General features: G+C 46.2%; 1 protein-coding gene across 3 annotated transcripts in view; it reads left to right on the top strand.

Annotated features, from left to right (window-relative positions):
- Positions 1-8132: 8132 nt before the first annotated feature.
- GPR84 (G protein-coupled receptor 84) overlaps positions 8133-24523 on the top strand; it is a 60609-nt gene continuing 44218 nt past the window's right edge. Inside the window, exon 1 of one of the 3 annotated variants that reach the window (XM_069231017.1) lies at positions 8133-8447. Coding sequence is in view for 1 of the 3 variants with exons in the window: in XM_069231015.1 (XP_069087116.1) it covers positions 11374-11387 (14 nt within the window). In the remaining 2 variants the exon portion in view is untranslated. Of the gene's footprint in view, positions 8448-10886; positions 11388-24523 lie in introns of those variants that run through there. The other 2 variants (XM_069231016.1, XM_069231015.1) reach the window with 2 other exon arrangements.

Raw genomic sequence — 24523 nt, 5'->3', positions numbered from 1 at the left:
TGGGAGGCAGGAGGTGGGCGGGCAGGGGAACTGGAAGCGGGAAAAAAGAGCGGCAAAAAAGAGCGGCAAAAAACGGCGGGAAAAGCGCGGTAGGAGCGGCGGGAAAAAGCGGCAAGACGGCGAAAAGGGAACAAGAGCCTACTAAAATCTACTAAAAAGGAGGGGCTGAGAGGGGAGGACGGCGCACGGCACTCGGGGGCACACGCACGGGATACAAGGAGAGAAAAGGGAATTTCAGTCACTCGGGGGCACACGCACGGGATACAAGGAGAGAAAAGGGATTTTTAGTCAGCACCAGCACAAGCACAAGCACTCGGGGTACACGGGCAAGAAGGGGGGAGCACACTCACAGGAGAGGAAGGCAGTCAGGGACTGGAGGCGCTGCGTGAGCAGGGGAGCGACCTACCCGAGGGTCAGTGGTCGCTACCTCTGCCTCGCAGCGGCTGCCATTTAAGGGGTAGGTGGGGAGGCGGGGTCAGCTGGGAGGCGGGAGGTGGGCGGGCAGGGGAGCTGGAAGCGGGAAAAAAGAGCGGCAAAAAAGAGCGGCAAAAAACGGCGGGAAAAGCGCGGTAGGAGCGGCGGGAAAAAGCGGCAAGACGGCGAAAAGGGAACAAGAGCCTACTAAAATCTACTAAAAAGGAGGGGCTGAGAGGGGAGGACGGCGCACGGCACTCGGGGGCACACGCACGGGATACAAGGAGAGAAAAGGGAATTTCAGTCACTCGGGGGCACACGCACGGGATACAAGGAGAGAAAAGGGATTTTTACTCAGCACCAGCACAAGCACAAGCACTCGGGGTACACGGGCAAGAAGGGGGGAGCACACTCACAGGAGAGGAAGGCAGTCAGGGACTGGAGGCGCTGCGTGAGCAGGGGAGCGACCTACCCGAGGGTCAGTGGTCGCTACCTCTGCCTCGCAGCGGCCGCCATTTAAGGGGTAGGTGGGGAGGCGGGGTCAGCTGGGAGGCGGGAGGTGGGCGGGCAGGGGAGCTGGAAGCGGGAAAAAAGAGCGGCAAAATAGAGCGGCAAAAAACGGCGGGAAAAGCGCGGTAGGAGCGGCGGGAAAAAGCGGCAAGACGGCGAAAAGGGAACAAGAGCCTACTAAAATCTACTAAAAAGGAGGGGCTGAGAGGGGAGGACGGCGCACGGCACTCGGGGGCACACGCACGGGATACAAGGAGAGAAAAAGGAATTTCAGTCACTCGGGGGCACACGCACGGGATACAAGGAGAGAAAAGGGATTTTTAGTCAGCACCAGCACAAGCACAAGCACTCGGGGTACACGGGCAAGAAGGGGGGAGCACACTCACAGGAGAGGAAGGCAGTCAGGGACTGGAGGCGCTGCGTGAGCAGGGGAGCGACCTACCCGAGGGTCAGTGGTCGCTACCTCTGCCTCGCAGCGGCCGCCATTTAAGGGGTAGGTGGGGAGGCGGGGTCAGCTGGGAGGCGGGAGGTGGGCGGGCAGGGGAGCTGGAAGCGGGAAAAAAGAGCGGCAAAAAAGAGCGGCAAAAAACGGCGGGAAAAGCGCGGTAGGAGCGGCGGGAAAAAGCGGCAAGACGGCGAAAAGGGAACAAGAGCCTACTAAAATCTACTAAAAAGGAGGGGCTGAGAGGGGAGGACGGCGCACGGCACTCGGGGGCACACGCACGGGATACAAGGAGAGAAAAGGGAATTTCAGTCACTTGGGGGCACACGCATGGGATACAAGGAGAGAAAAGGGATTTTTAGTCAGCACAAGCACAAGCACTCGGGGTACACGGGCAAGAAGGGGGGAGCACACTCACAGGAGAGGAAGGCAGTCAGGGACTGGAGGCGCTGCGTGAGCAGGGGAGCGACCTACCCGAGGGTCAGTGGTCGCTACCTCTGCCTCGCAGCGGCCGCCATTTAAGGGGTAGGTGGGGAGGCGGGGTCAGCTGGGAGGCGGGAGGTGGGCGGGCAGGGGAGCTGGAAGCGGGAAAAAAGAGCGGCAAAAAAGAGCGGCAAAAAACGGCGGGAAAAGCGCGGTAGGAGCGGCGGGAAAAAGCGGCAAGACGGCGAAAAGGGAACAAGAGCCTACTAAAATCTACTAAAAAGGAGGGGCTGAGAGGGGAGGACGGCGCACGGCACTCGGGGGCACACGCACGGGATACAAGGAGAGAAAAGGGAATTTCAGTCACTCGGGGGCACACGCACGGGATACAAGGAGAGAAAAGGGATTTTTAGTCAGCACCAGCACAAGCACAAGCACTCGGGGTACACGGGCAAGAAGGGGGGAGCACACCCACAGGAGAGGAAGGCAGTCAGGGACTGGAGGCGCTGCGTGAGCAGGGGAGCGACCTACCCGAGGGTCAGTGGTCGCTCAATAAGAGTAGCCCATAAGAGTAGCATTAGACTTAAAGAATACAATACACTATCACTCACAAACCAGGGAAGGACTAGAATCCGTCAGACTGTGTTATGCAAAGCTACTGAAATGCACAAAACATAAACGATTGATGGTAGAATACCTGAACACGTTTGCCTCTCTCTCACTCCGATAATACCGGAGTAAGACAATTACATAAATCTGAAACAGGTCAAATATGGAATCAGTACACAAGGGTGGAGGCATGCCAACGCCCACAGTTAGCTGGACACAGGGCTAGAGATTGAAGAAATTGTTGCATTCTGTCACATACATGAAAAACTCATGCAGTCTCCAACGGCATCATGCTGAAGGGCTTGTGGTTAGTCATTCCAAAACGTCTGCTTTATTTAGCACATGAAGGACACAAAGGTGTGGTAGCAACAACAAAAACGCTGCAGGAAAGAGTGTGCTGCCTAGGCTAGGCCTCAGCATTCTAATGGAGCAAATGTTAAAATAATGCCTACTTTGCCAGTGCGGGAGAAAAGAGGCAAATCCATCCCTCCTACATGTCTCAGTTGCCAGAAAGAGTCTAGGAGCATGTTGCACTTGACTTCTCTGGACCCCTGGCCTCAGGGAAATGCTTCCTAATAACCATGGAGGAATGGCCATGGCTCCCACATACATAAGTCCGTACAAGGCAACACTAGTACTATAGGATTTCTTCCCAACATGCAGCATTCCCAAAATCATCAAGAAAGTAGGGGTGGGCAGAATTTCTTTCCACTGTATTCTCCTGAGTTATATAAAAACTTTGCCAGATTCTGTGGTATTCTGCCAACAGGTGTAAATATGCATGTGACACTTCTTGTGCTACGATTAAGTGCCGGTAGTGCTTTCCATACTGAAAAATCACTGCAAACGTCACCATCTGGTGTGCAAGAGCACCCGGTCATCTGAGTTGATTTTGCTGCCACTCAAGTAGAAAATCTACTTGAGAAGTAGCCCTCTAACTGTGAAAGCCATGATTGCCACGTTAGAAAATCTCACCAGAAGTCCTCCTAGTGACCGGAAATCACATTAGGAGATACCAAATCTCACTCGTTCTCATTTGGAGCCTCGTGGGATAAAACAAATCCACCATGCAGTGATTGGCCGAAATTGGCTCAAACTCCATGTTACAAGAATAATGTGGAGTCGCCAAATTCCGTCAATTCTGCGAGTGGAATTGAAATTGTCTGCCGCAGCCTAGAAAGACACTGACCCACATTCAACAGCCAGGAATTTGAAATATTCAAGGACTACATGAACATTCACTATCAGAACATAACACTGCTGTGGCCACAAGTCAATCCGATGGTGTAGAGGATCATGAGGACACTACGGAGAACACCAATAGACCCTGTGTTATTCCAGGTACTGTGAGCATACTGCATGACCCCACAGAGCACTACTGGCAAATGCCCAGTTGAAGTGTCTTTTGGAAGGAAGATCCAGACGAGGATTTCAGTGTGGATCCCTTCTCCAGTGAAGAGGCAACTTTGTCACAAAGACAAGGCACAGAGGGAAAAGACTCAACTATGTGCTGACAGGCTTCGGTGAGCTAAATAAAGAGACATCAAACATGGCACACTAGCGCAACACCTGCAGAGGAAGAAGACAGACGTCCAATTGGACACCAAACCTCTCAAGGTAAAAGAAGTCAAATGAAAGATAATGACAGTGCAACCAGGAAAGGCAATCACGAGAAAAGCATTGCACTTCATAAAGTACGAAGGAGAAGGAAGTGACGCGCCCGACATCCTTGACCTTGAAGAATCCTACTCATCTCCTGTGGCCTTGAAAGAAACAAGAAGAAGCCGATGAAACTTTCTCCACTGCGCCAATCATCCAGTATTATACATCGCCTAATGGTTAAGTGAAGAGGTATAAAAAATGGGGAAGGGGTCATTGTTTTCTTTATGAAGGGGCAAGGGGCCAGATGTCGATATAACACTGAGAAAAAGTAGCCTCTTTCTAGCATGGTTACTCCCATTTTTGGCCTGTTTGTCAGTGTGTTTTTACTGTCTCACTGGGATCCTGCAAGCCAGGGCCCTAGTGCTCAGAATTTGAGACCTATTTTTCAGTGTGTTTTTACTGTCTCACCGGGATCCTGCTAGTCAGGACCCCAGTGCTCCTAGTTTGTGGCATATATGTGCTGTCAGTATGCTTGACTGTGTCACTGAAGTTCTGCTAACCAGAACTCCAGTGCTTATGCTCTCTCTGTTTACCAAATGTGTCACTATAGTTTAGTGACACCATATACCAATTCTAATTGGCACACTGGGCCCCCCTTATAAGTCCCTTATAATGTACCCAGGGCATTGGGGTTCCAGGAGATCCTTATGGGCTGCATCACTTCTTTTGCCACCTATAAGGAGCTCATACAAACCTTTCTTCAGGACTGCCACTGCAGCCTGAGTGAAACAGTGCACACACTATTTCAAAGCCATTTTTCACTGCACCGGGTAACTTATAAGTCACCTAGATGTCTAACCTTCCTTAACTGAAGGTGAGGTGCAAAGTTACTGTGTGTGAGGGCCCCCTTGCACTAGCAAAGGTGCCCCCACGTTGTCTAGGGCCAATTCGCCGGACTTTGTGAGTGCGGGGACACCATTATAAGCGTGCACTACATATATGTCAATACATATATGTAGCTTCACAATGGTAACTCTGAATATGGCCATGTGTGGTGTCTAAGAATGTGCAACTGAACCCCCAATCCAAATCTGGTATTGAGGGACCCATTCTATGCACCCTGGGGCTCCACCATGGACCCTCAGTACTGCCAAACCAGCTCTCTGAGGTTTCCACTGCAGCCCCAGCTGCTGCCACCTCACAGACAGGTTTCTGCCCTCCTGGGGATTGAGCAGCTCAATCCCAGAAAAGCAGAACAATGCATTACCTTTAGGAGAGGAGTGTGACACACGCTCTCATTGGAAATAGGTGTTACAGGCATGGGAGGGGTATCCTCCAAGAGCCTCTGGAAATGCTTTGAAGGGCACAAACTGTGCCCTCCTTGCATAATCCAGTCTACACCAGTTTAGGGACCCCACTCCCTGCTCTGGCCCAAAACTGGACAAAGGAAAGTGGAGTGACCACTCCCCTGTCTATCATCATCCCGGGGGTGGTGCCCAGAGCTCCTCCAGAGTGTCCCTGGCGTTAGCCATCTTGGATTCCAAGGTGTGGGGACCCTCTGGAGACCTCTGAGTGGCCAGTGCCAGCAGGTGACGTCAGAGACCCCTCCTGATAGGTGCATACCTGGGTAGGTAGCAAATCCCCCTCTCAGGGCTATTTAGAGTCTCTCCTCTGGGTGTTTCCTCAGATTCGGTTTGCTAGACTCCTCCAGGGCTCCTTTGTATCCTCTGCTTCAGCTTCTGACCATTGGATCAACTGTAGACTGCTCCAGGAACGGCTGTAACTGCAACAAAGTATCCAGGAAGACTCCTGTGACCTGCAACTTCAGCTCCAGCCAGCAACTGCAACAGTTTCCAAGGTGTGCACGCTCTCAGGACTGCCTGTCTTCATCCTGCACCAGAAGGACCAAAGAAATCTCCTGTGGGATGACGGAGTCACTCCCCTGCTCCAGCAGGCACCTCTCTGCGACGATGACCAGTACTCTTGGACTCCTCTCCTGTCGACCAGTGTGATCCCTGGAACACAGATGGTGGACTGAAGTGACCCTGACTGTCGAAGGGTCCAGCTGTCCAAGTTTGGTGGAGGTAAGAGCTTGCCTCCCTATGCCACGACAGTACCCCTGTGCATTGCGTCTTCTGCAGCTCCTTGGGCTTCTGTGCACTTCTTCCAAACGTTTTTCATGCACAGCTCAGGTCCCCAGCACTCTGTCCTGCAACACTCAGCTCCCTGAGTTGTTCTCCGGCGGCGTGGGACCCTTCTGTGTAGTGCTGCAACAACCGCAATTTGCAACTCCTTTGTCCCTGTGTCCTGGGACTCTTGTGGGTGCTGCCTGGTCTTCTGAGGGCTCTCTAAAGTGCTGAGTGCCCCCTCTGTCTCCTCAGTCCGAGTTGAGACCCCCAGGTCCCTCCTGGGCCTGGACATAGCCTCCCTGACGCAAAATGCGTATTTGCGTAAACAAAGGCTTGTTAGGGGAATCCAGCGATGCAAACTGCCTGCATCCAACGACTCAACGTGGGACAACTCCTGCACCAAGCAGGAACCTGCACCTACTTTCTTTGGTGTATTTCTGTACTTTTCTTCCAACCGGAGAATCCACTTTTGCACCTTCTTCTAGGTTGGCAGGGGCTCATGTTCTTCCTGGACTCTTCATCGTCTTCTGGACTTGGTCTCCTCTCTCCACAGGTCTTCAGGTCCAGGAATCCATTGTTGGTTTCTTGCAGTCTTGCTTGGTTCTTGCATTATCCTCTATCACGACTTCTAGTGTCCTGAGGAAACTTGATGTACTTTACTCCTGCTTTCCTGGGCTCTGGGGTGGGGTACTTTACTTACCGTTGGTGTTTTCTTACACTCCCAGCACCCCTCTACACACTACACTTGCCTAGGGGGAAATCCGACTTTCGCATTCCACTATTTTAGTATATGGTTTGTGTTGCCCCTAGACCCATTGCAATCTATTGTGTTTTTCACTGTTTGCACTATATTCTGACTGTGTACTCACTTGATTTTGGTTACTAGTGTATATATTGGGTATAGTACTTACCTCCAGAAGGAGTATTGCCTCTAAGATATTTTTGGCCATGTGTCACTAAAATAAAGTACTTTTATTTTCGGTAAAACTGAGGATTGTCTTCTATTGTGTATAATTACTGTGTAACTGTAGTGGTCTTGCAAGAGCTTTGCATGTCTCCTAGTTCAGCCTTGGCTGCTCTGCTCCAGCTACCTCTAGACAGCCTCAGCTGCTAGACGCTGCCTACATTTCACTGATAAGGGATAACTGGACCTGTTATAAGGTGGAAGTAACTTAGGTACCCACTACAAACCAGGCTAGCCTCCTACAAACACCTAGGACTGCAGAACCTGGGAACACACAGGACAATGACCACTTCAACCAAGAAGGAAAAGGAGTAGGAGGGACCAAGGGCTGGGGACTCTCGAGCAGGAAGGAAAGAAGGGAGAGCTTGGCTCGAGGGAAGCTCCTTCGGTAGGAGAGGAACAACTACCAATCATGGCCACATAAAGAAAGCACAGACATGGCAAGAAGCGGCACCATGTGTTACTGCGCTGCTTGTGGCCTGCAGCATTCAGTGGGATGGGACATACCACCTTTGCCTGAGAACGTGAGCAGAGCCACAGTCGGTTTGGAAACAGTAACCCGTGAGTACTTCTGCTGTATTTTTAAGTGTGAGTGGCAGCACCACGTCTTCAGCAGGAATACTTCCTCAAAAGAATGCTCAGTGGGTTGTGTCTTGCTGTAGATAGCTGTGTCTAGTCTAAACCTATGGGGCACTGGTACGAATCCCTGATGGGAAAATTTGCCTCCCATCCCCCCGAGGTCAATAAAATGGTTAACAGTAACTTGAGTATCAATTACGCCATCTTGTTAAGTGTGTTTATAGTGGAACTCTACAATAACATGGGCACTGGGCCTTCACTCCAAGTCCGGAAGCCATCCTCGCCTCTTCAGTGAAGAACCACCTAACGTACATAAAGAGAATTGTGAAATCTGGGAGATGTTTTGTGTGTGTCATACTCGCATAACTCATTAGATGATTCAGGACTTGAATACCTTCTGGGGAGCGAGTCTGGGTTTCCGGCCCGTGGCACTGGGTCTTCAGAAGGAAGTCTCGGGCCCCCGCCGCCCCTCCCCGTCTGGTTCCGCGCCTACATACCTGGCTCTGTCTGCTTCTGCAGGGACATGCCTCCCACCTGCCAGGCCAGTTTCATGACCGAGGGGCGGGAGCCTCCCATTAAAAACAGGCGTGCTGGCCCCAGCGGCTTGGAAATCATCATCTGAGGAGGGAGGCAGGGGCTAGCACAGGCCTCGAGGAGCCCAAGAGAGCAGGGACAGCAGGACTGCGGACCCACAGCCCCAGCGCCCAGAAGACGCAAGTGTCTGAGGGGTTTCTCTAAGGTGCGAGGGCGCACGCCCCATCAGTCAGTGCTGCAGGTATGTCAAAGAGCGGGAACCTGAACTTTGGAAGCTCCTCTCGCCATAAAAAACGACTTTATGATTGAACACCCTTCACTTAGTGCGGTAACTAGGCGAGGCACATATGGATGCTTCACAGATCTGCGATCCACAGCTCACAGCAGACCCCTTTAGAGTACCTTTAAGAGGGTCTCTGTTACAAATCATTTAGTTTGACTTTAAGTACTTTGCTAAAGGTGGCAGGAAAGCTCTGCGGGTTCGTGTGCCTACATCAGAGACCTTTGTGCTACATTTGGTTTCCACGACTCCCTTTCAATCTTCCAAAATCGACGTCTGGAATAGTAGTTTTGTTATATCGTTGAGCTTTAATGATTTAGGGGTCTGAGACTGTTACACAAATTCACGTTATTCTCACTTACAATATTAAGTTGTAGCAGAGTAGGGGTCAAAATATATATCTGATATAAGATTCATTTGGGTGGTTGTGTGGGAGTGCTAGCATTGAGAGGGCGTCCCTTAAAACTGGCATTCCATATAGATGGGACACACACCCTGAGAAACGCCAGTGATAGTACTGGTGGAGAGCTGTGAGGACAAGCGCTGCCAGTGAGCGAGAGGGACACGTTCGCGGCATGGAGGTTGCACTTTCAGCACGCCACCACAAACCTTAAGGAAATCCATTCCACACACATTTGGCCTTTACGAGTTCAGCATTTCCGCAGTCAAGCAAACGCGTTTACATAAAGATTTTGTGCCAGGGCAAAAAAGTAGCAAATCAATATTGAGTTTTGCTGCTCACGAAATGTGACAAACTGATTCAGCTTCGAACTCAGTGCTGTTTTCATAGATGAAAACCAGTGGAACATACTTTTTTCCGGATTTCGATGTAAGATAGACTTGGAAAGTGGCCATTTTCCTTGTTGGTTGCCGGGGTGGGAGTAGCAGCGCTGTAAGTGGGATAAAGAAGGCGTGAGGGAGGGGGTGTCTCTGAAAGGAGGACGGCCAAAGAAGCATAACTCCTGATCCTTTCCAGGAGGAGTAGCCTATGTAAATAAAAATGGGCTTAAAACATGGGAACTTAAATCGCGCTTCACACATCTTACCGCCTGACCACTATGTGGATCCCTCTGTAATAGGGAGGGGGGGCCCTCTGTACTTTGTGGATCCTTCTGTGCTATGCAGTCACACATATGACACAACAACGAACATATGCAAAAAAACAACAGACCTATTGGCTTTGTCCTTGCGTATTAGCTGTATAAACAAGCATTTGCAATGTAATGGGTCTCACGTTTGCTCGAGTTGGAGCTATAAGAGTTGTAAAGTCCTAACTGGACGTGTCTTGCCACACAAACTGAACATAAAAAGTAAAACAGTTGACATAAGTGAGCCGATTCAAAGCGCCGCCGTGAACGGGAAGGAGAGAGACAAAAGGAAAAATAAGTTAGCTGGCAGTCAATGGTACGGCAAAAGTGCAATCATCCATGTAACAGGGTCATGTCTAAGGGGTAACAAAACCGCCCTAAGGAGGGACAAACTGAAAGCAGTTACCAACGAAAACAAAGGATTTTTGAATGTCGAGCCCATGAATGAGTGATAGTGATGGGCTGCTATGGGGTAGATGGGCATGGTTGAAATCCCAGATACATACCAACACGCCGGAAAGGTAGCGCTTGCCGCTGCTGTGCTCGACCTAAGAAAGAGTAACAATAATGACATTGTAGTCTATATTTAGAATAAAAATGTTTCAATTCTGAAAATATTAAAGTGTGAATTAAACATTACTGACTAAAGGGCACTGTTAGACGCTTGCGTAATGTCCTCAATCATCCGAGACATGAAGACCAACACACAATATGAACTCAGCCATAAACCTAGAGTCGACTCAGTTCTTAGTATGCACTGTGCAATGCCCCTAGGTCGTAAGTCACATAACAAACTGCAGAAACACATCTGGGAAAACTAAATACTTTTAGGGAAGTAAGATAAAGTAAAATATCTGCATTGTAAACAGAAACAGCGTTAGCTTACGGTCCTTTAGAGTTATTGTAGATAAATAAATCTGCGCGTTTGGCTTTGTAGTTAAGAACCGGGCCCTTAGGTACCTGTTTCAAAGGCACTTTTTAATTGCTGCCGGGCGTGATGCCCGAACCCGGCCCAGTTAAAGCCTAGTGGGGGAGGGGTGCATGATTTAATGATTTGTGGATAGGTATACTTCCAAGGCAGTCATTCACTGCCCAGGCAGAGGGTGAAGCTAGTCCATATCAGTGGAACATTCTCAGATTAGAGTGCTTACATAAGGTGGGGTAGTGGGCAGGCGCTGGAGAGTATACTTTTACGTTGGAGCTCTGTGGAAATGCTCCCCAGGGAATAAAAATTTCTTTGGTAGCAGGAAATATTTACACGAGGAGGGGCACAGCATGATGTGCGATAATGCTGTTGTAACCTGAGCTCTCTTAAAGTCAGACATGTTTTCCATATGGAGGGACACACGAGGGCTGCTGGGGATTATTTTTGACATGAGGTTTTTCTCGTAAATACAGTTATTTCACTCGGAGGAACTGGTTGGGATCGCTGGATCCTTTTTTTTATATTTTTAAATGAGACTGCTCTAAATGAAATGACTTGCAGGCGGTTGGAAAGGAATAACACGAGGTGCTTGTTAAACGACTTCTCCCGTGGAATCCAACCCATTTTTGGCAGTTACACGCTGAGACGGTGAACATTTCTGCTTATCGTGTGATCCTTTTATGACGAGAGATCGGGGTTCATTTGTACTTGAGGCGGGTGTTTTCTCTGTGAAGATGGGATCATGTCCTCGGAATTACAGGACACGCTGTGATCAGGGGAACTTGGACAGTCATGTATTCATCTGCATATAACCGCGGTTAATTCCAGGAGGGCGTTACACTCTGGGAGTTCTGAAGCATGCTCTAACCATGCGATGGTTTGGCAACAGTAAGTTCTACCTTAGTCTTTACCACAATTACATAACAACAGTACTGCAAATTAAGCTAATGTGAATTGTTAAAAGATGTTTTTCTTTATACACGAGGGTGTCATGTGCTCTAATAATACATCTCAAGTGTACATTATTAATGTGGTGTTTTATGTGGGAATGCTTGTTTGATGCTGGAACGAGTATATGTTGGTTACAGTTGAGTGAGTATGCCTGTGGTGTGTGAGCTAAGGTTAAAGTGGTACCTTAAGTGAATTTCATGCCCTTCGAGGTTTAGGGGTGGACCCCCCTCCACATTAATTCCCCTTTAACTTTAGTTTTCTCCTGGAATTTGCATTGATTTTCATTGCTCCTTTAATTTGTTTTGGCAGCAAGCCTTTCTCATAGGGAAGGGTAGGTGTGCATTGGCAGCATTTTGCACCGTCTTACAAAGGGCACTGGGATAGGTTGTTGAGTCAATTTGCTTCATTCAAGCATGGGGAAAATTTTCCACTTTTGTCCCCACCGTACCTAAGGGCAGGGGTTAGATTGCTTTAGATACCTCCATCTTTTGCAAGAGTGGGAGGGTGTAGGAAAGGGCCCCTTTTTGGCATGGTTACCCCCCACTTTTTGCCTGATATTGATGCTAACTTGACTGAGTGTGCTGGGATCCTGCTAACCTCCCCCAGCACTAGTGTTCTTTCCCAAAAACTGTACCATTGGTCGCATAATTGGCACGCCTCGGCACACAGTTAAGTCCCTTGTAAAAGGTACCCATAGTACCAAGGGCCCTAAGGCCAGGGAAGGTCCACAAGGGTTGCAGCATGTATTATGCCACCCTAGGGGACACCTCACCAAGCACATGCACACAGCCATTGCAGCCTGTGTGTGGTGGTGGGGAGAAAAAACAGTCGGCATGGCACCCCTCTTAGGGTGCATGCCACAAACCACTGTTTGTGGCATTGGTAAGTCACCCCTCTAGCAGGCCTTACAGCCCTAAGGTAGTGTGCACTACACCACAGGTGAGGGCTTAGCTGCATGAGCAATATGTCCCTACGGTGTCTAAGTCCATTCTTAGACATTGTAAGTGCAGTGTGGCCATATAAAGTGCATGGGCTGGGAGTTTGTCATTACAAACTCCACAGCTCAATGATTGCTCCACTGGAGTCTGGGAAGTTTGGTATCAAACTTCTCAGCACAATAAACCCACACTTATGCCAGTATTAGATTTATTGAAAAATGCATCCAGAGTGCATCTTAGAGATGCCCCCATAATTTAGCCAAAATTCTAGTGCAGAACTGACCAGTCTGTGCCAACCTGCTACTTCCAGATGCGTTTCTGACCACATGGGATGAGAGCCTTTGTGCTCTCTGTGGCCAAAAACAAAGCCTGCACTGGGTGGAGGTGCTCAACACCTCCCCCCTGGACCAACTGTAACACCTGGCGGTGAGCCTCAAAGGCTCAGGCCTCTTGTTACAGTGACCCAGGGCACTCCAGCTTTGGGATGCCCGTTCCTGGACAAAGCCCCACTTTTGGCAGCAAGTCCGGGAGGAAAATTAGGAAAAACAAGGAGGAGTGAGCATTTCAGCTAGGACCACCCCTATAGGTTTAGGTCTGTGTCCCCCTCCCCAAAGAGAGTGGACACTGGAAGGGTGTATCCGCCCTCAGGGTCAGTAGCCATCGGCTACTTCTCTCTGACCCCTGTAACACCCCTAAATCCAGGATTTAAGGGCTCCACTGAGCCTAGCTCATCAGATTGCTGGCGACCTCAAGAAGACAACATCAAGAAAAAAAAAGGACTTCTAAGTTGATCCCCAGCAGAGTAGACTTAAGACACCAATTGATTTGGCCCCAGATCTACTGGCCTGTCTCCAGTTTCTGAAGCCCCTGCTACAAAAAGGCGATGCATCCTGCAGGACCATCAGCATCTTAAAAGCCTCAAGAGGACTGCCTGCACTACAGAGGACCAAGATCTCTTGTGGACAGCGGCCATGTCCAGAAAGAAACTCCAATAAAGGACTCCAGAACTCTCCGGATCCACGAGTCCTGCCTACTCTGCACCTGACACCCATGGCCCGTGTCCAGGTGGCTCAACGGACTAGAGCTGGTCCCCAGGCAATTCTGACCTAGTGTCTACTGGTCGCCAGGCAATTCTGACCTAGTGTCCACCCTGGATTGACCCCTCCTGTCTCCCACAACGATGCCTGCAGAATAAATCCAGAGGGGCCCCCTGCCTGTGAAAGATCCAGCCGAAGATTCCTGATGCCAAAAGGTGTCCTGGACCCGCAGCCCCCTGGCCTTGGGGAACCCGACATCAGTTGCAGCAACGTACAGCAGAAGGTCCTCCTCACTGTCTGCTTGTGGTTTTTCAGAACTGACCCCCTGGATCCAGGCTGCAGCCAACTTGTGACCCCCGGGGTCACCCATTGAAAAGCATTGGGACCCAGATGCTAAGTTTGCATCCTTCACCGACCACCCCTGTGCTGCTGAGGGTGTATGTTTTGGTGCTGACCTGTGACCCCCAGTGCTCACCTATACCCTCCAGGTCTGCCCTCTGAAGCCCCGGGTACTTACCTTCAAGCAGGCCTTATTCAGAGTTCCCCCAGTCTCCATAGGAGCCCATTTTAAATCTTGCATCATCTTTGACCTCTGCACCTGGCCGGCCCCATGTGGCTGGTAGTGGGGGTATAGAGTTAACTTGAACCTCAACCTGTGGACATCCTAACCCCCAGAGGCTGGAATTGGAAGTCTCGTACTTACCTTGAAACTGTACTAACTATTCTTCCCCCAGAACTGTCTTTGAAAATTGTACTGTCAACTTTTAAAACAAATATTTGCTATGGTCTTGAAAACCGTTTAACCTGCCAAATTGAAACAAAGTGCTGTTCATACATATGCTTACTACCTACTTGCAAATGTAATTACCTGCAAACTGAATTTTGTAGTTCTAGAAATAAAGTAAATAAGTATATTTTTGCTGTATAAAAACAATTGGCCTGGAGTTAGTCATTGAGTGTGTGCTTCCTTTATTGTCTTTTTGTGTACAACAAATGCTTTGCACTACCCTCTGATAAGCCTAACTGCTCGACCACACTACAACGAAAGAGGGCATTAGTATTATCTTCTTTAGACTCTGTTAAGCCTCTGGGGAATTCGTGGACTCTGTGCACACTATTTCCCATTTTGATATAGTATATACAGAGCCAGCTTCCTACAGAGGGGTAGATAGCGTCACATGCTATGGGCAAAGGGTAAGGGATTTATATCGTTCCCCCCGTCTTGCATAAGGAAGTAGTATATTTTCCACTCTCACCTTGTCCATGGACAGGGTGTGGGGGCCATTTCCACTGCTCCCCCACCATACCAGAGGGAGGCGATTAGATTTTTTGTCATACAGCTGTCCTTACTTGAAGCCATAATTTATATGTAGTTTGCCTGGGTTTGGGGGGGGGGGAGTAGGTGGTGTATTTTGCTTGCCCTGCCTTAGCCAAGGATGTGGGTGTATATATGTTCACATCTTCCAAAAACAATTAACCAGGTGGTTGTTTCCAATGAAAATGAGCAGTTTTCATGGAAAATATTATTTTCCATGGACCTAGGCTGCAGTTGAGATCCCTGTCTATGAAGGGTCACTGGCATAGAATGACTTACCCCACCCCACCAAGGGTGATAGGTGTGTTTATTTTTTATTTTCCCATAAAATTCACAAACATAGAGGAATGTCAAAAGAAGACATTACAGGCCAGATGTAGCAAGGGGTTTTACCCATTCTGTGTCTATGGGAAAATTCGTTGGTACATATGGCCCTACGTTCCCAATATTGATGTGTCTTAATCCAGAAATAATACTGAACTCATTGTACCATCTGTTAAATCCTGCATGACTCAGAGACAAATGCTCACTATTTTTTTCATGTACTTTCTTCACACGCTAGATGTCCCCCTTTTGGCACCATCGGGCCTAGATAGAGAAGCTCAGCTCCTTCCAGGCCACTGGTATTGAATGTTTCACATGAGATGGAATTGAAACCCCTTGACCTCCAATTGTCAGACTGTTAGAAATTGGGTCTTGGCTGGCCAGTATAGGCACCTCAGACAGGCAGGGACCACCACTCTAGTCAGGGCGAGTGTGTTACACACCCAAGATAACCCCTGCTCACCCTCTTGGTAGCTTGGCACAAGCAGTCAGGCTTATCTGAGAGGCAATGTGTAAAGCGTTTGCAGAACATTAGTCACACAATAAATACATCACATAGAACAATCCACAACAAGTTATATAAAAATAAACTGTATTGCATAAAACATAAGACCAAAAATGACATCTCAGTAATACTCTGCTAGGCAAGCAGTTGTCAGATCATCATCATTAGGGAAGCAAACAATGAAACATCCTCATACTGTTGCTGCTAGGCAACCCTCCGATTACAGGCTAACTGTGTCTCCTGGGTCTTCGGCATGGCCCGCATCAAAGAAGGAGTGGGTGCGGGGAAGGTGATCACCCACCACACTCCTTTCACAGAGTTGGCCACAATGCAGAGCGGTACCTCCGTCGACTGAAATCCCACAATGAGCTAAGAAATAAAAATGGGCAATCCAGACAAGGCGAGAGGGTTGTGATTACTTGCTCACCATGAATCTGAGGAGATAAGAAGGGAACTGCTCACCATATGCTGAAAAAGTGAAGGGACAATATAAAGCGCTTGCAAGCGTTAGTGGCCAAGGAGCAGGAAAACAGTGCCCTCTCCACGCTGGGCTTCCTGGGAAACACTAAAGGGGGGACACAAAAGGGACTGGCAGGCCAGCACACAAGAAGAGGCTCAGGTGGTGGTTCCTCCTAGCAATCCCACAGAACCTTGGCAGTCCAGAGTCAGGGAGCGGGCTGGCATCAGGGCAGCAGACAGAAAAGCAATCCAGATGAGTCCCTTGGGCTTCCTAGCAGACACCAGATATCAGGGCATCAAAAGAAAAGCAGTCCAGATGAATCCTTTGTGTAGTCCAGCAGCCCTTCTGGCAGAAGGTCAGTCCCAGTTCTAAAAGTGCTCTGCCCATCAGAAGCAAGAGCCCTCTAATTACACAAAAAAATGCCTTTGTTCAGGATAAAACTTCAAAGGAGTCCTTTCAAGTCAAGCACAACACCCTTTCAACCCAGCCCTCTCTCCAGACATTAGTAGGGGGTAATCAGTCCATTGTGTGAGGGCAGGACACAGTCTATTCACGTTAGGTGTGAACGACCCTCCCTCTCCTCAGTCCAGGAAAACTATCAATATGCAGATGTTTCTTCAGTCACACCAACCCCTTCTGTGTGATGGCTGTCTGGAAAGTATGCACCAAGTGGCGCTGTCACCCTGCCCCAGGCGTGGATTGAAGTCAGGCTGCAAAAGCACTAGAGGTATAAGTACAGATAAATGCCCACATTCTAAAAGGGGCGTTTCTCCAATGGTAATAAAAAATCTACCTACACCAATATACAGGATTTCCCACTACCATTCTAAACATACTAAACATGGCCATGCTATTCCTTATAGATGAGAAGATACCACTTAGACATATGTTAGGGCATTTTCAATGCAATCCTATGAGAGGAGCAGCGCTCACAGTAGTGAATAACTAAATAGGCTGTTTATCACTACTAGGGCATGTAGTACACAAAGACATATATCCTACCTTTTACATACACAGCACCCTATCCATAGGGTTATCTAGGGCCTACGTTAGTGGTGACTTAGGTGTAGTAAAAAGGGAGTTTAGGCCATGGCAAGTAGTTTGACTTTTCTAGCAATGTGGCAGTAAACTGTGAACGCAGGCCCTGCAGGGGCAGGCCTGAGAGATGCTTGAAAGGGAACTTCTGTGGGTGGCACAATCTGTGCTGCAGGCCCACTATTAGCATTTAATTTACAGGCCCTGGGTATATGGTATACCACTTTACAAGGGACTTACAGGTAAATTAAATAAGCCAAACAGGTGTAAACCAACTGTACCTCATTTAAAAGGGAGCACACTTACACTCTAGAACTGATCAGCAGTGATAAAGTCCTTAGGGTCATAAAGCCAACAACAAGAGGAAAAATAGGATGAGGAAGTCAAAAAGCTTGGGGATGACCCTGCAGGCCAGGTCCAACACAGACCACATGCACAGGCTGTGTTAGGAACACCTTTCATTCTCTGCACTATGAAGGAGTGAATAATGTTATTTAGTGAAAATATCATTGCAAGAAAACAAAATTCCTTCCCAAAATAATTGAGGACTTTGTAATGTCTGACACTGCCAATGCCTCAGTGGAAGCTGTGCAGTCCCAGATCTAAGTACAAGTTTATACATCTAACACATTTAGGAGTTAGGTATGACATTAAAGACATTCATTTCAACCACTTTCATACTCAACAGGTGGAACAGGACTACATTTACTCACACCCCCTTGGTATGCTCATAGAAATGAGAAGGGATCTGAAGCCTTAATCAATAAGGGACATTCGAGCTCTACATTGCTCGCCAGCTAGGTTTGATAATGGCGGTAGACTTATGTACAGCTCTATATGTCATACTGCCTCTTGGCACTGCACTACATAACTAATACATACTCACACAGTGTTGAATGTCCTCTGCGTGATATACCAGCACATACCCCAGCTCTGAATATGCAACTGCCTGTGAAACAGGTATCCTGATTTTTATTTTCCCCTGCCAGCACGCCCCATCTACCACATATGCTGGGGCATAGGCCAGTCCTTGGTAATGCCAAGGTTCAGAACTTGCTCTGTGTCCTATGAAGACCCACTACGCATGTTAACTATAGCAACATGAGACTAATATCCATTAATTGTTGACATAGAGCACTGGTGGCAGCACACTGAGCTTTTGAGGATTAAAAGCTCTGGCTATAGTTATTTTTGTTTGACTCTGAGAAGGGCAGCCTAGTGGCTCACTTATGTTAAGTTACTCTGGGATATGAAAACCGAAGCCTTGCTCTGAAATGTCATGTGTTTGTCACATGCATGTATGCACTGCGGCTGTATGGCACATGGGTTATAGCAAGATTTACTGTAAAGCAGTGGTTCCCAACCTGTGCTCTGGGAAGCCACCTCAGGGGGTCCGCAACTGCTTGGAAAATTAAATAATATTAGCAGATTAGGTCCACAGATTTTAGTAATAACTCAGTGGGGGGTCCCTGGAATCCAATAATGATTCAGTGGGGGTCCCCAGGTTCCAGTAATGATAAAGTGGGGGTCCAAAGAAGTCAAAAGGTTGGGAACCACTGCTGTATAGTGCACATATGCTTGCTGTGACCTGTGGGTTACATTTGGCTGGCACCTGCTTTCAAATGTCACAAGATTGAGGTTAGAGGTAGCTTTCCCTGACAGTGGCGGTTTATTGCCTGCATTTTTGTAACTGGAGGAGAGAGAATCAAACACTGAAGCGAGCAATAATGGTGACAGGGTCACTGTTAGAAATGATATGAGCATCTTTTAGCACAGTAGTGCTGATAAGTCTCTTTGAGCACTGCTATACTGTCATGCCCAGGATTGATGTTCTTCATCAAGTGGCAGTGTGGCAGAGGAACTTTAAGCGAATAAGCCACGCGAAAACGAAGACGAGAGCTGAGGTGCGAGGTGGGGGAAGGAAACCTTGGCAACAAAAGGACAGCGGTCGTGCTCGTCAGGGCAGCATTCGTTCTCCACTCTGGAGAGGCGGTAAGCAGGCTCGATCTATGTGAGTTAGTGTTATTGCACAGCGCACTTCTGGGAGAAAGTGGGGTTTGGATCTTGTGCACCGAATACTGAAACCATAGTGGGGAATCCAAACACTGTCCTTCCTTTTGTAGCTGTCTGTTCATGAGGTATAACAGGTAGTTTGAAAACAATGCTCTTTCTGTCCTTCGCCTCCCTGAGCAGATTACCAACAGATAACTCCAAAGGAGAGCAGCCATGTAATATAGGTCTTTTAAGGGTCCCTTTCGAGCAAATATACAATCTCAAAGGACCTACTTAAATGTTGTGTTTGATGAATTGTACAGTTGGGAGAGGAATTAAAGAAAGCTAAAATATCTAAGCAGAGGTTCGCAATCACTTCAGCAATGGAAATATACAAGCTAAAAGCAAGAGGGAGTGCTCTTTATGGAGCAGAGCTATGGGGACATGGTAACCTAAAGGATTTGGAGATTGCTGAAAATTCTTTTATAAAGTCTATCCTAAGAATACCCACTAGCTCTCCCACGTTACCTGTGCGCATGGACGTGAACCTCGATTCTATTGCTTATATAGCAGCGCTGAAACCAATACTATATTGGATTAGAATATGGTCCTTGGATATACTTAGTCCGTATAGGACATGGTTGAAAGCTCTGATTAGTGGAAACTATATGGAAAAAATTCCTTGGTGTAAGCATGTTAGGGCCATTCTGACTAATCTGGGGCTGGTCCATTTCTGGATGGCCCCTAACGATTTACCCAAAAATGCAGCACAAGTTGTAAAGGATGGATATTGGCGGTGGCTAAAAGTGAGGAAACTAGCAGAGGTCCCTCTAGGTAGTTTGCCTGACAAGTTTACATCAGTCAAATGTCACTACGAGTTTGAACCATATATGGATTTGATTACATTCCCACGAGCCCGTGCCCTTTACATCAGATTCAGGATAGGCTCGCTACCGCTACGTTCTTTCACTTGCACTTGGTCTAAAGATGATCCTTATGCCAATTCTTGTCCGATGGGCTGCTGCCTTCCCGAATGTAGTGCACATGTATTATTTCATTGTCCTGCTTATGATAAACAGCGAACTAAATGGATTGTACCTCTTTGTAGAATTATGGGCTTTCAGAACCGTTTTACTGCCCTTAGAATTTTCAGGTCTAAAACCGAGGACATGGTGGCATTTGCCCTAGCAAGCTATCTAGATGAAATTTGGTGTGTTAGAGCAAAAATGTTAAAATTATCATACTAGTAGGAGTTTATAATGGGAAAGCTTTGTACTTTATTTTAACTTATCTGTAGTTTTTAACTAGGAAGATATTTGTGTCATGATATTTATTATGGAAAAATTTAATATACTTTCTATCCCGATTTTATATGGTATGATCTTTATATGGTATGATTTTAAAGGGAAATATTTTATACTTAAGGACTTTTATCTATAGTTTATTTTTGTAAATCTGTGATTTCTTGTGATGTGCTTTTATGGTATTTGCGTTTTACCGAAATAAAGCTAATGAATGAATCTAAGCAGTGTTAAGAGGTTAACCGTGAATTCAGTCTCTTTCCAGGGGGCCTCGCAGCCTCCATGTACATTGGCCCAGAATGTGCCCATTTCTGTTCTGCTCCACTGCCTTTGTTAGACAGACTGATGGAGTGCTGACTCATGGTTTGCCTAGGCAGAGTAGCTGTGTCATTCTTTGAAAGTTGTTTAATCACTATAGAATACATGGACAAGAAATGTATAGTTACTGTGCCTTTTAGCTTTGACCTCTGGTTCACATATGTTGTCGAAACATTTTTTACTGAATTTACTTGGATATATTGACATCCTCCAAATGGTGACACACCTATATCGGAATTCTGTCTTTCTGACAAATTCCCAAAATGAAGATTGCCAGCCTGACAAAACTTTCCTTTGGAGAAAGGTCCTCGTATTTTAAATATTGTCTAAATTTTATTATAAATACATTTTGTTTCCTTTTATTATATGTTCAGTCATGTATCACATCACACAAGCAGAATTTATTTTCGCGTTCAATTGGCTGTTTCTTGTATTATCAAACCTGTTGGTACTAATTTATGATCCTTGCAGATTTTGATACTTGGATCAGTCCTACTAGGTTACAGGCAGATCTTTGCAGCCCACTGATTAATTTACAGCCATCCTTGTTTCAATAACGTTTCTTTCCCCTTATTGACAATATATGTAATCTGCCATTAATGTTAACTTGAATTTATGCTTGTGGATGTAATAAAACTAATCTGGGCCACCCTGTATCTCTACTGACCCCTTATTAAGTAATGCTCTATCATTTGTAGAGCGCACAACCATGGCTGGTGTGTCACCATAGTTCTCAAACTGCCTAAAAAGAATACAGATAGACCTGTATGTTTGTTGTGGTTGTATGTCATTTTACGGAAGAACTGCCTGACATGTCACTACCCATATGAGTGCCAGCCCTATAGATGTATGCCAGTAGGAATAAGGAGTATTTCCATGGGGCATTTAGTCTACATAACTGACCAGTTGTTGTTTTCAGTGGCTGGGCTAGCCATTTGCTTCTGTTGGAGGTTTTGAGCTGGTTTGTCAATGTGCATGGTATTGTTTGTAATTTTTTTTTTTTTTTTTTTTTTTTTAGGGACTTGGAATAATTTTCACCCCTATCAGTTACTGTGCAGTTGTTAGCTCATAATATTGGAACATTTGCACATACCTGAACCACAGTCATTCGATTGAAGTTTGAAACAGACACACAGTTTTATTGCTCAACTACTGTATGAGGGGCCATTGATACTTACTAAAAAGGCAGCAAGAGAGCGGTTCAAAACAAAATAGCATAATGGGAAGCTTTGACGTAGACCTCACAGGTAGCTGCATCAGGACAACTATATGGGTGGAGAAAACTTTAGTGATAAACTCCTTGAAACTAGAAGCTAGTATGCAGATGCTGGAGAGGGTCTTAGTAGATGATCCAGACAGAAGATAGGCTGTGCTCACCTGCATTTGTTTGGAGTGTACAGCGGCTTACAACCACATGCAAACATTTTGCACAGGTTGCAGCACCTACATTTTCATTAGGGCACAGCCACAGAACAACATGAGGATGACCAATCGGACTAGCACTCGGTGTGACTTGTAGCCCACATGGACTTAAGTTTGCCACTGACAGCTGGGAGGGGAAAGGATGGGGAACCTCATCATGTGCAGATAAACCAGGTATTTGCTAGCTATAATACTACGTTATGTATAGGGCTCCTGGTTTTATGGTATTTTTTGTTTTCCATTTCCGTCTGCATTTCTCCATATTTATTTATTTTTTTGCAAAACTTTGTCAGTGTTTATTCGTATTTATTTTGAGTTCTGTAAAAAAAGTGAAGTAGAAACTAGTTAATCACTCTTAATTAACCAATACATGTACACTCCTACTTGAATGCCTGATAGGTTTCAATGATAAGAATAAACTTAGTTGATAAGTCAGTACACTCCTATGACAACATGCATTTTTCAGTAGCAATCGTATGCACATCTACAACTGCTCAAGCGTGATTAGGAAACTTTTTCTCTTCTAAGTCCTTTTCAGTCAGTCTGCGCAGTATTTAGCCTCTGATTGCTTTTGACTGATTCTAAGTGTTGTCAATCTAATTTCCGTTTTTATCCATATTCAAAAATACATACAGACCAGAAAATAGGTGCTTTCTGTCTGTATTTATCTGTAAAAATGGAAAACCGTGAGCCTTAGTTATATACAGCACAATTTGACTCTCATGACGAGTGCCTCTCGATCTTCATGAATAGTGGCAAACTCCCTTCTCTGACCGGTGAGCAAAGGATGGACCTGGAAACCTCCGCTATTATGTTGATGGCTAGGAATAAAAAACCCTTGCTCAGGTGGCTTCCCGGCCAAATTTTATTTATTTTTATATATATATATATCTCCGCCAGCAAAGCGGTCCTAGTTGCAGCGCGCATTTCCAGCTGGTGCACATGGAAGGGACGGACCTTCCCTTATTTATTTTCCCAAAACAAAAACAATTGTAATTCCGTGGCACTCCAGGAGAGCTTTTCCTTTTATTTAGATAACGTACAACACCAAAACCACCACCAATGCATTTCAACCAACAGGTCATGATCACAGTTTGTGAGTGCATTTTCTATGTCTCACTTTTATACTTTTTCAAACACAACTATGGCAATGCATAATGGGAAACGTAGTAAAACAATATTAAAAACAATTAAATCAATTAGATCTTTTCGTGCATATTGTATATGGAAACAAAGCTTATATTTCTTGTTTAACAGTGGTGCAGAAAGTTTGTTAATGGTATATATAATGTATCCTTATTTTTATTTTGATAACTGCTCATTATATAGATTTCTTCATTAATATCCGTACTACTCCTATATGTCTGAGCTTACACATTTCATAAAAATACTAATTGTTTTACAGCTATGTTTCTTCAAGTTATATCCATCATGATAGTAGGGGCACTATCCTTGTGATTTGACTCTTATTTTGCCAATATTATCTCTATATAAAGAATCACATTGTCTTAAATCATATTTTATCTGTACTTCTAGATTTCATCCTTATATATTCCTTATCCTCTTTTAATGAATTATTTGACATTCTAATATTTTCTATACATGTTCTTATTGTCACTATTTACTCCACATATACTACATTCATAATACTTTTTGTTTTTTCCCAGCACTATACTGTCAGTAGTACAATTGTCTTCATTGACTTGCTTATAATGAGTAGATTTTTCTTTTTCATAAATGGCTATAAAGTTCTTCATCCCCATTTTAAGCCCTTCGAGGTCTTAGTCCATAATTTTATAATCAAACGTGATTCCAAGCATCTTAATTTTAATTCTCGGTCTCCTCCTCTTTCATCTTTGTCAAAGCTCACAATGCCAAAGAAGCTCATGTTTGTCCAGTCCTTTCCTACCTCACAAAAGCAGGGGTCCCCCAAGGATCAATCATCTCACCTTTGCTTTTCAACATCTACTTGATATCATTACCAGAACTGATCAATGATTTTCATCTCACATGCTACAACTATGCAGATGACACACAAACACTAGTTAAATTAGAATGCCCCAAAAACATTGAAAACTCGCTAATCTTCAGTTGCCTCAGAGCCGTTGATCAGTGGATGACCTGGAGCCATCTCAAACTAAATACCTCCAAAACAGAAATACTCATGTGGTGATTGGAAAAGTTATGACCCTCTATGCGTCTGGCCTGACGATCTTGGACCACCTCCTCAATTATCCAAGTAAGTTAAAAACCTTGGAATCACCATGGATTCCAAGTTAACTATGAATGCCCAAGTGGACAAATTAGCACGAACAAGCTTCATCACCTTGAAGACTCTACGACGCATCTTTCCCCAGCTTGGATTTCCACACAAGGTGCAAGCTACTATTTCACTTGTACTATCCAAACTGGATTATGCCAATGGC

Source organism: Pleurodeles waltl, chromosome 4_2 (assembly GCF_031143425.1).
Source record: "Pleurodeles waltl isolate 20211129_DDA chromosome 4_2, aPleWal1.hap1.20221129, whole genome shotgun sequence".
In the NCBI taxonomy this organism is placed as follows: Eukaryota; Metazoa; Chordata; class Amphibia; order Caudata; family Salamandridae; genus Pleurodeles; species Pleurodeles waltl.
The sequence above is the reverse complement of the archived record's forward strand: the minus strand, read 5'-3'. Positions and strand labels throughout refer to the sequence as shown.